We start from the raw sequence: 15,135 nt of genomic DNA on the forward strand, positions 1-15,135 counted from the left end.
GATATAGACATTTTTTCTGTCAATGTTAAGTGTGATTTCAAGAGTGTCTTGTCCACATGATCTAGTTCAGTACGGAGCAGTCTCATTCTCTCAGAGATCAGGGCCAAGCTAGCCCTGAACATAAGTCGTATGGCATTGCAAGATGTGACGGCAGTAGAAGTCAGTGTAAATGAGATCGGTATTACAATAATGTATATATCATTGTAAATCGGATCCACTCATGCAGACAAGGCAGTCAAATGTTGGATACGTAAAACAATTATAATCAAAGTAATTATAAGATTGTATATAAAGCTCACATGACCAAATTATCCAGAATGCACCTGATCTTTTAAGGCCTCAGAAGTTAAGCATGTTTGAGCCTGGATAGTGCTTGGATGAGCGACCACTATGCGAAAACAGGTGTTATAGGTATTCTTTGGGTCTTTCGGTAAAGTCACGTAGATAGGTTCAAAGAAAATAATAAAAAAATGTATTATTTTCTTTGAACCTATCGACGTGACTTCACTGAAAGACCCAAAGAATATGCATTCCCGCAGTCACCAAAGCTTTAAGTCAAGGTGTTATAGGTTGCTGTGTTGTTAGCATGGAGACGTTGCAGCAAAATCCACTGTTGTAGTGCACTATACTCCCACATCTATGCTCCCCGTCTTCTCCAACCTGCAGTGACAAGTGTGGTGATATAACCCCCACGACCCGTACAGCATGGGAGCGGGGCCTTCATCCAGCAAGTGGATTCACAAAAAGGTGGCAGATACAAATAGGAAGTCGAATACTGTGGTTACACATCTCAGAAAGAGTAACTGAATTCTACACTGCGCTGAAGGGTTGCAGTCTAGAGAGTATGTAGTGTAGACAATTTAAATACATTATTCCAGTCCCGTACTCACCGTACTAAATCATTGTGAATGTTTTGAATGTGATGACTCACCTCCTTGGGGATTGAATGAATTGGCCGCTTCGGGGATGGGGGGGGGTGGTGATTCAACTCAAGGGTAGATTCACGTTGGGGTCGTTGTGGTGCACGCGTAGCCGTCGAGAGTGGCTGCGATTAACAGACATCGTATTTGACTGTTAGTAAAAGTAAGTGAGCTTGGGCAGTGTTGTCGAATATGTTGATTGTATTTGTTGTGTGTAGATATATGTAAAAGTGATACAAAATATATTTACGTTTTGTTTAAAAGCCTCGGCACGTCAATCTCAAAGTGTGTGTTTATCATTTTTACACATTTCTTTGTAATATATTCATCACCTGTTGAAAATAAAGCGTTATCAGAAATCGTTGGGGTATCTATAAATTTATCACACATCCTACACCCCAGTGCGTTGCATTACCCCATCTCAGACCTCGAAGAATTATGTTAGCAGTGACAAGCTATTACTCATCGGCCAGAGCCGCCCAACGCTAGCACAGCAAGAGAGCCGCCCCGCGTGTAAAACCACAGAGATTAAAACGCTGGATTAACAACTGTACACGCACACACCATTCACAGCAGCACCAGCGGCTGACAAAGACACGCCTCGTGTCTATTTGCTATAAACCCCGAGAGGAGCCTTGCTGGTTATTATTTCTCTAACGTTATGAACGAGGTAAAAAAAGGTCAACATCGTGCAAAATATTGTGAAATGTGCTCGTGATTGCACAGTTCAAGATGTAATAAATGGCCACGTAAGTAAAATAATAGCTCATGTTTAGAGCACCTGTTCAATCCGCCGCTGGATGAAGGACTGCCTCCCCAGTAAACATGCAGCGTCGAGCCAACGTTGGCACGTGTTGGAATCATTGGACCACGTAGTTGTCAACCCATACGGTTTACCCCGTATACTTGTACAGATAAATTGAGTTATCGGGTCCATACGGAGTAAATCTTTCAATATGGGCAACAACAACAAAATAACCGATTTGTTTTTGTTTCTCCCTTGTGATGGGACTTTGTAGGATGAACGTTGCGATTTATAAGGGCACGGGGTGATCAAAAAGATCTGAATTGGTCTGTGATAAGGGGTTGACAGGTATGGGACCATTTCGACCCAACGTTGGGCTCAATGTGTACTGGGTCTATGTCTTTTCGGTCGGTCATGGGGTGGGCGGGGGTTGTTTGACCATACTTCACCACGCTGGTCAGTGCAGGTTTGTGAAGGATGATTTTATCTCTGGTGAAAGGCGATTCTGCACTTATGGCAAATGGGGCCTCTGTATTTAGTGAAGCGGCAATTAGATGCTGCAACTTCATTCATGTGCCCTCCAGGAAATATTTAGTTTTCATACATATACGGCTTTAACAGTTGAAACCAACATTTCCGCACATTGTTCAATAACTATCCTAAAACGAAATATAAATAATAGGCGACGGTTCGGTAAATGGCCCTTCATAACGCGTAGAGACGGAATGTCAGGCCAAAGAGCGAACGATAGCCGGACGGCCAGTGCGCTGATCGATATTCATTTGTGGTACACAGATACCTGTGCAGTATTTGAAGGGGATTTTTCCCCCCCTCTTGTTGAAAAGGAAGTTATTGCAGCCTCGCTCTTTCACCGTCGTGGTTTTTTTTGCCGTGGTTTGTAACCAGTTGTACAACTCAGTACGCACGGAGCCGGAGTGACGCATTACGCAACCTCCTTCTGCCCCTTCCGTCACCACTTTACGTCCCCTGCTGGTTCCTCGAGACTGTCAACGTGGCAGCTGATGCTGAAATTAAATACCACCGTCTGTAGACCTTGATGTAATAATAAGTTGGCCATATATATTACCATATTACATATATAATTTAATATTTGTGGGGGTTAATGGGAGGGGGGGGGTTTATAGAGATTGGGGATTGGGGAGGATTAGTGTTACGTGATTTATTTTTTTAATGTATTTTATACTTTGCTTTCTGGGTTTAAAAAAAAGATTCACATTTGGAAGGCAGCTGTGTTTGATGGCATAATTTTAAACTGAAGGGGAGGAGGGCAGAGGAGGGCACATATAGTCCTGAACACGAGACTTGGGTTACATCTCATACAAAATTAGTTTGGACAGTACATAATTCATATGCGTCACCTCAGCACTGTTTCACCTCTTTAAATAGCGTCGACGTCTTTCTGCCGAACACATTTGCATGGATGAACGATTTTGAAGTACACCTCTTTCGCGAGTGATCTTTGTGCACGTTTTGTAAAATTCATGGATTCGTGGTCTCTCGCCACTGTACTCCAAACGCCTCCAGATGGGCTAAAAGGGCAACAAGAATGGGAGAGAATGTATTATTACACCACATGGGGCCTTAGAGACGGCATTGCCTTCTTGTGCCACCCCAACTCTAACCCCTTGCGTCGTCTGCGCCACGTACGGTTGCCACCTCAGACGTACAACCAGAATGATGGGACGTATGGGAAAGAGGTACAACTACACGCAACTGACCCAGAAAGGCGATTGTAATGTTTAACACGTCGGCCTTCGCGACCAATTCTGGCAAGTAGTAACGAATTGGCACGTTTTGTTCACGTGACAAACCTCACCAATTGCCTGTCGGGTGGTGGCGGGTTAACGACACATTTATACTGACGCAATCTAACCCCCCCAAAAAAAAACCATTATTATGAATATTATGAACGGATTGTAATGTTTAATGTTCCAGGAAGACGTGGATTTCCCCAAGAACAGCTATCTCAAAAAGAGTGCAGATCCTGTAAAAACAGCAAGAAAACAAACCCCAGGACAATGTAGCAAACTCCACGAGTGCCACGCAAACTTCACCTTACGGTTTGAATATTTCACAGTCGGGGAGGGCTTTTCTGCTGAACGTGGCGAATCGTAAGCCACCGACGTCCCTGTGTGCGCGGTGTGGTGTGTGTGTGTCCTTTGTTGTTGGCCTTGGCATTGTGCCACCCACGCAGGGCGGATGACACGGCTAGTGTTGGTTTATCACGGGGATGGGTGGGGGGGGGCGTTGGGCTTTATAGGATTTAGGGCAGATGCCGGCGCGTACTGGTTTGAACCAGCGCAGTGCGGGTGAGCAAGCCCACGGAGACAGGAAGAGGTGCAGGGTGTATGCCGACCACCACCAACACCCATCCCATCCCCTCCCCTACCACCCCATCCCCTCCCCCTTGCCTCGCCACAGACTGGCCTGCCCTTGTTTGTCCCTTTTTTTTGTTTTGTTGATGGCTTGTTGCTAGCCGGCGACTGGCGTCTGTGAACACCGACTCGAGAGACAAGGGCCTCTCGAGTGCATTGTTCGGAATCCCCTGGGATGCACACTCGGCCGTTTTCATATAACCTGCAGCGCGCCAGGCTGGCTCCAGCACCTCGCCCATGACATTGTTCACACGTGTTTACTTTAGAGGGGCCAAGAGGCCCTTAAACTATTGCATTGTCTAGGGTTGTGGGGGGCAGACAATGTTTTGGCGTTTATATGAAATGGCACTTTTCTTGAGCACTTTTCTATGGAAACCATTAAAAAAAATGTTGGCTTTTTCACCGAATATTCTGTGTACACCCCTCATTGTGAGCGTCGAAAAATATATATAATCGTCTCTTTACCTTACATGGCTTTCACTCGTTAATAAAATAACGAGTGTGTTGAGCGTATTTTTATCTGTTTATAAAATAAGTCCGATAATTTGATGCCAATGAAGTGTATACTGCAAGCTGATGTGGCACTCATGACAGCTATAACCGGTTTGTGCCGGTTGGGACTACAGAGCAACAACTTCCCTCTTGCAAAATTAACGTATTTGTTCTGCATTCTCACAAATTATACAACGTTGCGATGTGTAACAAAAAGGGTTCAAATCTGATTGGCGTCGTAAGAATTTAAACAGCTTTTCTTCATAAAATCATAATCCTCTGATTATTACACGGAGTGTATAGTGCGAGATGTGTTGGCATGCCAACTGCGTTGTGAGGCTGTGAACATTTACGGCTTGTTTTATGGAGTGGTTTACTGCCGTTCTGTACGTGGGACGTTTTCTTGATAAACCATCTGTTCTTCAAATGTAACATTCCTGCCAGCGTTTGGTGGGCAAACAACTCAAGAGTTCACTCAATAAGGTCATTCGTTTGAAATGTGAAGCTCATCGAGAGTTCAGCGAGAGCTAGTTCATTGATTTGATGATTCAGCACTCGCTAATTCACTCCAGTTGCTCGATCACCGGCAGTCAGCTGCTCCCTTGTCCCTCTTCTATCGCTACTGGCATCGTTAAAAACGTTCCCGTGAGCTTCACTCAATGATTCCTCGGCCCGTGTTGAGGACTCGGCCAACCACCATACCGCGCACGTCAAAGCAGACCTCTCTTGCTGCTTTTTTTTCCTCGAAAGAAACAGAACTTTGGAATTCCTCCCCATCGTCTCTCCCAAGAAAAAATAACCTCGCTCAATTCAAGAAACGTGTTAACTCTTATCCATTGCTTATGTTTGTATATATGTTTTTTTTTTGTTACACGGACGGTCCCATTTAACCATTCCGCCCGGATATTTCACGAGGTAAATCCGTGGTGGGTGAGTACAACAACGACAAAGCCAACACGTCAATACTACAGAGAACGAGTACAGGGTCCTTCACGAATATCGCACAAGTCTGACTTACTTTGACAGTATGCTAATTGTTGCTGGTTGTTTGACAATGTGGGCCTTTGGGCCCGTGCTCAGCAATTGTGTAAAAAAAACCTATTATACAACTGAGGAGGCTGGCACAAGGCTAGTGGTTTAGTTTGTGAAAAATTCATGTCACGGTGGCTGCATCGTTCTCCAAAAGACTCCTGTGAAGAAGATGGTGGTGTCTCAGTGGTGATGATCGAAACTGAATAATTTAATTACAACAAAAAGGATCTGTCCCACCCTCTAGTGGAGAATGTGTATTTTAATTCGTGAAAATCTACAGGAAAATCTTGCAGAAGACAGGCAAACAGTGTTTATGAACTGTGCAGTGGAATTGTTTTAGAGTAAACATACAACAGCATGTCGACCCAATAAGACATAGCAATCTGATCGTTTCCTTGCAATGCTTTGCTTAAGACTTAGCTATGAACGTAGTAAATGTAAAAAAAACCACAGCTCTCATTTCCATATTTTCATCTAATACCCTCTGCCATAGGTAATAGATTGTGTGCTGTTGTCAAACTAATTGGGGGCAATATGTAAGTTATTGTGCAAGGAACAAGCCTTACTTGGCAAACAGTTGTATCTCAATGTAGATAACACGGTAGTAGACACACGGGCTAAATCAAAAGAGAAAAGAGTTTTCAGAACGATAGAAATTCATGAATAAAAAATATATACGAAGAATGAATGGAATGTCACAATAGAAAAATAAATATCAATAAACATTGTACTTAGTTATGGGAGCACGCTTTAAAAAAGGGATATAGATGCAGATATCCTCAGACTGCGACGCTGCCAAATTGGTTACATTTTAACCATTTAATCAGCACCAGCCAGGACATTCTGTCGGTTTGCGCCATAGGCTTTTCCATTTAATGAGGGGCGAGGATTTCTGTTCAAATCATTAACCACTATCATGTTTTTTAGCCATGTTGCATATTTGTTTTGTCTTTGTAAAATAAATATTCAGCACTTAACACTGCCACTAAAGGGCATGCACACCTTCCCACAACAAACACGAGCTCGTTAAATAAGTGTTGCACTTATGAAAGTATCCAAAATGGATTTTTAAAATCAAGTTTCAGCCGCTTGCCAGGTCCTTGGTGCTGGTGCCATTTATGTCGGACACCGTTTGAAAGTTTGCATGTGGTGCATCTGTCGATTTTGAACATTACCGCCTGCAACCTCAGAGTCTGCGCTTGTAACTTTGGAATGTTGCGGCGCGGTTAGCGGGTAATCGGGTACCTACCCTTTGCCCGTGGGCCCAAATCCAAACCACGAAATGTATCATACCCAGTGCCACAATGAGACGTTGTTTACCGGACACTTCCTACTTGCGTCAGGAGAAGACGCAGGCTGTTTACTGGACGTCCAAGTACCCACTTAATGGTTTCTAAAATAGTTTCCGTGTACAGAGTAGCCTTACGTTAAACAAGACTTCCATAATTGCCATAGCACCACCCTTTTCTGGGAAGAATTCGATCCTTCTGTTGCCTTGCTTGTCGCGTGGCTGCAGACGACGCTGACCTGCAATCTCCCACGGAGGCATCTCGGCGATAAACGTTTCATAGTTTTGTTAGTCTTTCGGAGGGCTGGAACATTTTAAGTGATTTCAGTTTTTTCAACCGACATGAATATATGTGTAAGCGCTGGTGGCTTAGCTGTGGAGCGAGCGACTTGCAATCGGGAATTTGAGAGTTAAAATACTGTTTGGTTTGGGGTTTGACTTGGCCCAATATCTCTCCAGGATTGATACAATGATTAACGCTTAGTGGGGAAGTCAACAGTGGCTGTGCTATGGATAGACTCGCCACCTTTGTTGAAATTGCGAAATTTCCACCACTGCCTCTGGGGTGTAAACAAGAGATGAGCACCAATCTCGCTATGCTCATTTGAGCAGGAAATTGCTTTTACTTTATATGCTTACTAGCTTTAACTACCCGGCTTCGCCCGGGACTTGAATTCACCACGCCCGGCCGCTTTTGTCTCCCCAGTGGCGATGTTCACACACCACACCAATTACTCGTTTGAGGCTGAGTCGACGTAGGGGAGACCCAGGACCGGTTCAAATAATCGTCACCGGTGGTGGCCGTAAGCGGGTATCGAACTCGGGTCGCCTGGTTCGTAGCGTAGCGCGCTAACCACTACACTACGGCTCCCCCCACGCATACACGCGCTTGCTGCAGACACACACAACTTTGAGGGTTCGTACGGCATTAAACGACTGAAATAATAAAGCAATGCTGCACGAAGAACGCCTTAGACCTGCAACACATTTGTATGGCACTCTAACCGCGGAGGGTTGGGGGGGGGGGGATGCGTGACATCAGCAGGCACAATGCGTTACGCTTCCGCACACGGGTCAAATGACAGATGTCACAGCTCACTTGCCGTGCATAAAAATGAATTCTTGAGCCCCCCCCCAAAAAAAATATATACAAGAGTATTTTAATAATTTTTGCATGGTGTACAGTCTGGAAGGTACCCACATGGCAAATTTCAAGTTTGTTGCATGTCGGGAAGTACGCTAAACATTTTGAACAGACACATTCACAAATTTCCCTTGTATATATTGAGATATATATAGATGTGCCTTCACCAAATCACCCGGAATGCATCCGAACTCGTCACATCTCGGAAGCTAAGTTAAGCAGGACGGACGCTTGTGTTGCGCCCAAAACGTCGTGATTTATTTTATTTTATACCTACGTGACTTTACCGAAAGAACCAAAGAGTATGATTTGGAATGTATAGTGCTTGGATGGGCGGCCACGACGTACAGCAGATTGTCAAAGGTGGCTTCTGGGCTATTACGTGTTGGTCAGCAGAGGCGAGTGAAGGTAAATCCATTGTTATACTATACGCCTATGCATCCTGCCTTCACCAAACCTGCATTGGCATTGACCGGCACGGTCAAATAACCCCCATGACCCACTCGGCATGGGAGGGGGGGAAACTCATCCAACAGTCAATTGACACAGGGGCTGTACATGAACTCGACAAATGGTTAAGTGGTTTTGCCGAACCAAGTATATGTTGACATTTCAAAAATTAAATTATCTTTGCTCATTCCGTTGCTTTTTTCTTTGTGAAATGTCATCACTCAGCTGCCGCTAATTAACACTGTCAGAGGCGTTTCAGGATGTTTCATAATTAATGTGGATACGTCCTGTCACTCATACTCCCTCGCCCGAGAATAAAATATAATATTTTAATGATTTTGGTTCAATTTTATCTTCTAAATATTTTAACTCCAACAAATGAATCTTCTTACCACTCAATTATGTCAACAGGTAATGTTTGGGATATCTATGGAAGGCGAGAGTAGTGGTACAGGTGTAATCTACACATGCAAAAAAAATTCTAAAGAGAAATACCCTTAAGTCTTGAGCAGAATCATCATGAAAATCACTTCAGTATTGAAAACCCAGAGAAACGAAAATTGGACAAATACGAATCAATTATTGTTATTTTAGATGACGATCAAATGTATTTTAGAAAGTTATGGTTAAGAGTTGTGCACATTTCTTTATTTTGAACGTTCATTCTCTCAATCCAGAGTGAATCACGAATTACTGTATGTTGAAATAAATGATCATCAAGAGAGAGGCTTTAGCTGACAACTGCCCATACTGATTACACAACGCAGCTGTAGATCAGAGGACAGCAGTCATGGCAGTATAGCTAACTCAAATATACCTCAGTGAGTGTCCAACATCATGAAAGTATGTAATATGCATTACCCGGCTTAATAAAGACTTGGGTGGATAAGGGCTCTATTTACGGAGGACAACACAGGACTATATAGACGTTGCACACGTGTTACTATTTAGCTTTGTCAGCAGTCTAGCCATCCGATGTTGTGTAATGGTTGCAAAAATAACAAGACCCGAGAAATAAATCATTGCGGTCTGTGTAATATCAACAGGTTGGTGTATGTATGTTGAACTTCTTTTGCACCGTACGCAGCCAACCTTGATAAGCAAAACTCTGTTTTGTCTCCATACACAAACAATAAGTCCATCAGCCTATTGCTTACCAGACCAACATTATCAAGCGGCAGTTCCTCAAGCAAGCAAACTCTGTACCCGTTTCAACCTTTTGGGTTTCATGAGCAGTCTGGCTAGTTAAACAAATGCTGTTGATTGTATTTTATTGGCAACAATGCAGCATCACAAAAAGTAAGCTGGGTACCGGATGTATTTTCTCTCGTGCAACAAGTTTAATTGGGCGGGCTGAACAAGTAAATTTGCTTCGAGGACATTTCTAATATATGCTTTTGAGAATTGTGTTCTTGGATGACACGCACATTTCCCTGGTAGTGTGCAATATGCATACTGTGATGAGAAAGCATGGTCAGGTTGTTGGAAGGTGTCAAGGGATATTGTCTATATGCAGTAACAATGTGCGAGAAAGAGCGCGCTAAGAGATTGGGGATAACCTTGTCGAGGAAGTATTAATATCATGGAAATTATTTCACTATGTAACACGATTTTTGTTCCTGGGTAGTAAGTGTTATATTTTTTATTGCTTATGCCTAAAACGTATAGAAAATGGCTATTATTCCCCAGAAACTTTGCTTTTGTGACCAGGACTTTATGTGAAGGAATGACACAAATGCACACCACGTTTTCTCATTGAAAATAAGTAAATTTCAAAATATCACTGTCCTGGTCACAAAAGCAAAGTTCGTGGGGAATAACAATAACCATTTTCTTTGGCTTTCATAATCAACGCTGTAATCAATGTTGATGTCACAAAGGATGTTTGAAAATGACCTACGGCTCAAAGAAAATTTTACAAATCTGTAAAGTGTGCAAAGAAAGCTAAAGTTAACGCATCGTTGGAATTCCACTGATAGAAATAGGAACACGTGGACCAGGGAACAAGTGGAAAATCAGTCATCATATTGACTGTTAAGGAACGTGAGCTAGGGCAGTACACTTTGCTAAAAGGGGTGATGGCCGATGGACAAGACTGGTGATGGGATCGCAGCCAAAGTAGGGGATCGCCTGAGAGAAGATGGAGCAATGAGATCGGTTTACGTGCAGGAATGAGATGGATCGTGGAACAGCACGGGGAGGCCTTCACTCCGCAGTGGATAGACAATGGCTGATGATGACAATGAATAATGCTCATTCATTATAAAGGTTTCTGGGTTAGATCGCGTAAGTATAAATGTGTCGTAACCCTCCACCACCCGACACGGCCAGTAAGGTTTGTCACGGAATCAAAACGCGCCAATTAGTTTACTACTTCAGCCCACCGGTGTGTTTGGCGAGTAAATCCACAACATTTACAATTGCTCGTTATGATTACTACTTTACATTGCTCGTAAGGAACCAGAGAAAACACAAATTTAAATAAGCAAGGCGTTGCTCAAACCTTTACAAACTAAAGCTCAGCTAAACGTGCTGAATGAGAGGACTCGCCCGAGATCACGTTGCTGGGCTGTGCGGTGCGCAGGCGAGAAGCCGTTCCGCTGCCACCTGTGCCCCTTCGCCTCTGCGTACGTGCGCCACCTGGAGGCGCACACGCACTCGCACACGGGGGAGAAACCCTACAAGTGCAACCTCTGCTCCTTCCGCTGCGGCGACCGCAGCAACCTGTCGCACCACCGGCGCCGTCGCCACGAGGCTTCGGGGTCGGCGCCGTGGGCTCTCCGGGGAGGAGGAGGAGGCCGGGGCCGGATGGCGCCGGGGCAGCCGGGGCTGGGCTCGGTGGCGTTCGTCCACAGGACCCACCACAGCACAGCGGCGACGTCGGCGCCGCATTCACCGCAGATCGCCGTGTGCCATCGAATCGCCGGCCACGGTGGAGGGCAGTGGGCTGGCACCAAGTGCACCAGAAGCGTTTTGAACGTGGCGAGTGTGAGTTGCACGTCCGACGCCGTGGGGACATTTGGCAGTGGCGATTTAACCCCTGACCTGCGACGTGACGGTTTGATTTCAGATGGTGGAGCTGCTGCTGCTGCTGCCCATCTGTTGGAAGGGCGTCCGCTTGGCCAGCCATCCATGTCTGTGGAACACATCTCCGGTTTGGGGTTGGAAGTGGATTGCGGGTCTCGTGCAGTGCGAATCGAGGAATGTAGCCAGAAAGTGATATGTTGGAAGACTGGCAGGATCATTGATGAGGTGGGCTATGAAAAGGATTATGGAATAATTAACAGTGACACTGAAGAGCACATTCAGGGATACAGCACTGATGATTTGGCATCGCGAAAGAAAGATAAGCAAACACAAAGAAATTCACACAACCTGGAGGCACTGTCCAAAAGCCCCGTGATTGCATCCACTTACAGCCTTACTCAGCATTCCCCGAATCAATCCCGCCCAGAAAAGCAACCACAGCATCAAACACACAGACAGCCACGTTGCCACTCACAATCCTGCTCGCCCCACACATCTTCATCATACGCAGGCAAGATGGAGCCAGCGGAGAATGGCAGCGAGTGCTCAGCATCATCGCACAGGCCATCGAGCGGCAGGGAAATTAGCAGAAAAGGCAACACGCCGAGGAGTCGCAGCAGCAGCAGTAGCAGCAGCAGCAGCAGCGGTGCAGTCATCCTGCCTGTGCCCCACGTGTCCAGAGCCCTCCTTACAAACTCCCACTCCTCACTTGGGTTTCCTGGCCCAGGAACTGTAGCCCCAGTGGACGGCCACACGTGCCCACACTGTGGCATATGGTTCCCGGACAATGTGCTCTTCACCATTCACATGGGCTGCCACGGTCACGACAACCCGTTCTGGTGCAACTTGTGCGGGCGGCGCTGTCACGACCGCTACGACTTCAACTGCCACTTTGCACTTGGGCAGCACAGGCGGTGAGTGGAGGTCGCACGCGCCCCGCACTGGGGGGAGCGATGGCAAGGGACCTGGGCAAGCACCCAGGTTGTGAATAATCGCCTGCTTTCTCCAGTCCAACGCAAGAACCTCCCCAGCTTCAACCTTCCCAGTAAAGCAATGGCCAATGCTGATTCGCATCTGAACATCTCGAGTTACGGAGGCATGGTGCCACAGTGGCAAGACCTGTCCCTTCCAGCAAAAAGTGCCTGGGTTTGATTCATGACTGGTGCCTTTCTGTGTGGAGTTTGTATTTCCCACTGTTCTGCATGGCTTTCCTATGATTTCTCCAGTTTCCTCACATAGCTACAAATATACACAATGCAACTGATATTGGCCGAACATCCAAATGCTGAAAAATTACTTGCAAATTACTCAATTTGGGTTACACACCGCGACATCGCCCCCTACTGCAAAATAACGTGGCAGGAGCCTTCTGGAAAAAAAAGTATCTTGAGGCTTTTCCCCCAAGATCATTCAACGAGAGAACTGAAGCCATTCACTCAGCCCTGCTCAAGCCATTGACTGGCTCGCTAATACAACTCTAATCAACATTAAAAATTGTGACATGAAGATGTTGTCCAAAGCATATGGTCATGACCAGGGGTCGGTAAGAAAAACCCTCAATATTTCAAGAGCCACAATGCATGTGAAAACGAGACGGTGGCCCTTAATAAGTAACGGTCGTTTTGCGAACAAATTTATCTCAATTCAAATTGCTTGTGAAAGTGAATTGTCATAGAAAAAAACACTTGTTCAGCGAGACAAGCCTGTATCTATGAATTCGTTTGGAAACCAAAGTGTTATATTTAGCCTTTTCCATGAAATCAAAAATGTGTACATATTAATGTTTCATATATAGCATTGTTATGATATATGCGCATATTCAGATATGTTGCACATTTATATATTAATGCTCATACGATATTGTGGGGTTTTTTTCCACAAAGCAATGACAACAATAATTTAGGGCGTTTGAGGACATGTGGTAAAGTATACCAAGAGGATTACTTCTGCGGAGTTGGAGTGATGAGATCAATGAACAAGAGATAGGCTGTGACATCAAATTACCATGTGGGATGTCGAGGGGAGGTCTTCATCCAGCATGATGGTGATGATGGTTGATAAAGTATGCTTTGTGTGTGACTTGTAAGTTGTGTTTGCAGAACCCCACTGTTAAACATGTATGCTAATGTTTATCATTGTTTGTCCTTCGTTCACCACTGGATGCATTTCTCGCCATGCCATATCATTTAAGAAAATTATTTGGCCATACTTCACCACACTGGTCGGTGTGGGTTGGTGATTGGGGGTTTTGGGTGCAGGACGGTTTCAAATATTACTTGTCACTGATATTGGCCGTGGCCTGGAATCCAACGCGGGTTGCTGGGTTCATAACACAGTGCACTAACTCCTGTGCCATAACCCCTTGCATGTTTACAACCCCCGAATTTGGCAGAAGACTCCCATTTATTATCCCTGTGATCTAGACATCTGTACGGGAGACCAAACCTCCCCGTATTTTGATATTTTATCATCACCACCAGCCACCACTCTCCCCGTGTAAACATGTACGTATTCTTACACAAATGTTTTGTTCTGCAGAAAGACTTGAAGCACATCCTTGTCGTTGCAGTAGGGCATAATTGTGCATAATCGTATTGACAAATACAACTTAGATGGGTAATGTTTCGACATGGGCATAGATGGTTCAACTTCTTAAAATGATGCTTGATTTAAAAACAAACCCATTATTATGAGTCACAAATAAAACGAATTCTGAGATTTAAAACATACTCTCAATTGTATTTTGTATAGACTTTCAACCCAGAAAGTACATTGTTAACGTATTTATTGCATGTGTAAATTACTGTCATGATGAATGACAACATTTGTTAGATTTGCTTATTTATGCTTGGCACCAATGGATGTCCACACACTATACAGAGCATCTTTTTTACATTTTACATTCAATCTAAAAAACACATTTATCACATTAACAAAATTACGTAAATTGTCCGCATTAAGTCAGTTGACGTTCATAAAAATCTGCATACGCCAAGAAAGCCATAATAAGAATAGAAATTAATGAAATCCATCAGCCTTATTTAGTTGAATGCTTGCATTACTTATAACCCTGTTTCGTTTGCCATTCAATACAGCACACTGTGTGCCCTGCTCATTATGCTGTGACATTTGACCGGTATATATTTACATTCTATTTCAAAGAGGCTGAAAATACTTATCATGGTCATTATTTTCAAATAATGTCTTCGAAGACCATTATAACCAAATGTATATGTTGAACTTCTTTGGAAACGTACGTAGCCAACCGTGCTTATCGTGATTGCGATGAAGAAATTGAATATTAAACTGTCCAGCAATACTGAAATAAAGTCGCTTACAACAGTATGTCTGTTGATCGATTTAACATGGAATGCAGCAACGGCAAAATAAATCTGCATATTCGTTATCACAATGTCTCATTTATACCACCCTTCCATTGCAGTACATCTTGAGTTGCCAGCACAAAGGGGTATTTGAGGTAAGTGCTCATGAAGGAAGTGATTGGAGACTACTGTAATTACAATATTTAAAAAAATTACAGTACACACAACATATGCAACAAATGGCAACAGTATCGAAAAAGCTAAGCTGTACTTGAGACTATGTTTTTTTGTTTACTTCACTTAACTTATTCACATGCT

The 15,135-nt window shown here is 44.2% G+C and overlaps 1 protein-coding gene and 1 long non-coding RNA gene across 2 annotated transcripts; one reads left to right on the forward strand and one right to left on the reverse strand.

The window, feature by feature from the left end:
- Positions 1 to 654: 654 nt before the first annotated feature.
- On the reverse strand, positions 655 to 3,895 carry LOC116941247 (uncharacterized). The gene is made up of 3 exons (XR_004402661.2): positions 3,741 to 3,895; positions 3,061 to 3,215; positions 655 to 1,045 (listed from the first exon to the last, which is right to left on the reverse strand). It is a non-coding gene; the product is annotated as an uncharacterized LOC116941247 (long non-coding RNA).
- Positions 3,896 to 10,116: 6,221 nt separating this feature from the next.
- Positions 10,117 to 14,139, forward strand: LOC142924281 (uncharacterized). The gene has a single exon (XM_076066359.1). It carries the CDS (start codon positions 11,276 to 11,278, stop codon positions 12,410 to 12,412), a length of 1,137 nt encoding a protein of 378 aa, XP_075922474.1. The 5' UTR covers positions 10,117 to 11,275; the 3' UTR covers positions 12,413 to 14,139.
- Positions 14,140 to 15,135: the final 996 nt, after the last annotated feature.

This window comes from Petromyzon marinus, chromosome 11 (genome assembly GCF_048934315.1).
Source record: "Petromyzon marinus isolate PM22_M1 ecotype Great Lakes invasive population chromosome 11, UKy_Petmar_22M1.pri1.0, whole genome shotgun sequence".
Taxonomy (NCBI): Eukaryota; Metazoa; Chordata; class Hyperoartia; order Petromyzontiformes; family Petromyzontidae; genus Petromyzon; species Petromyzon marinus.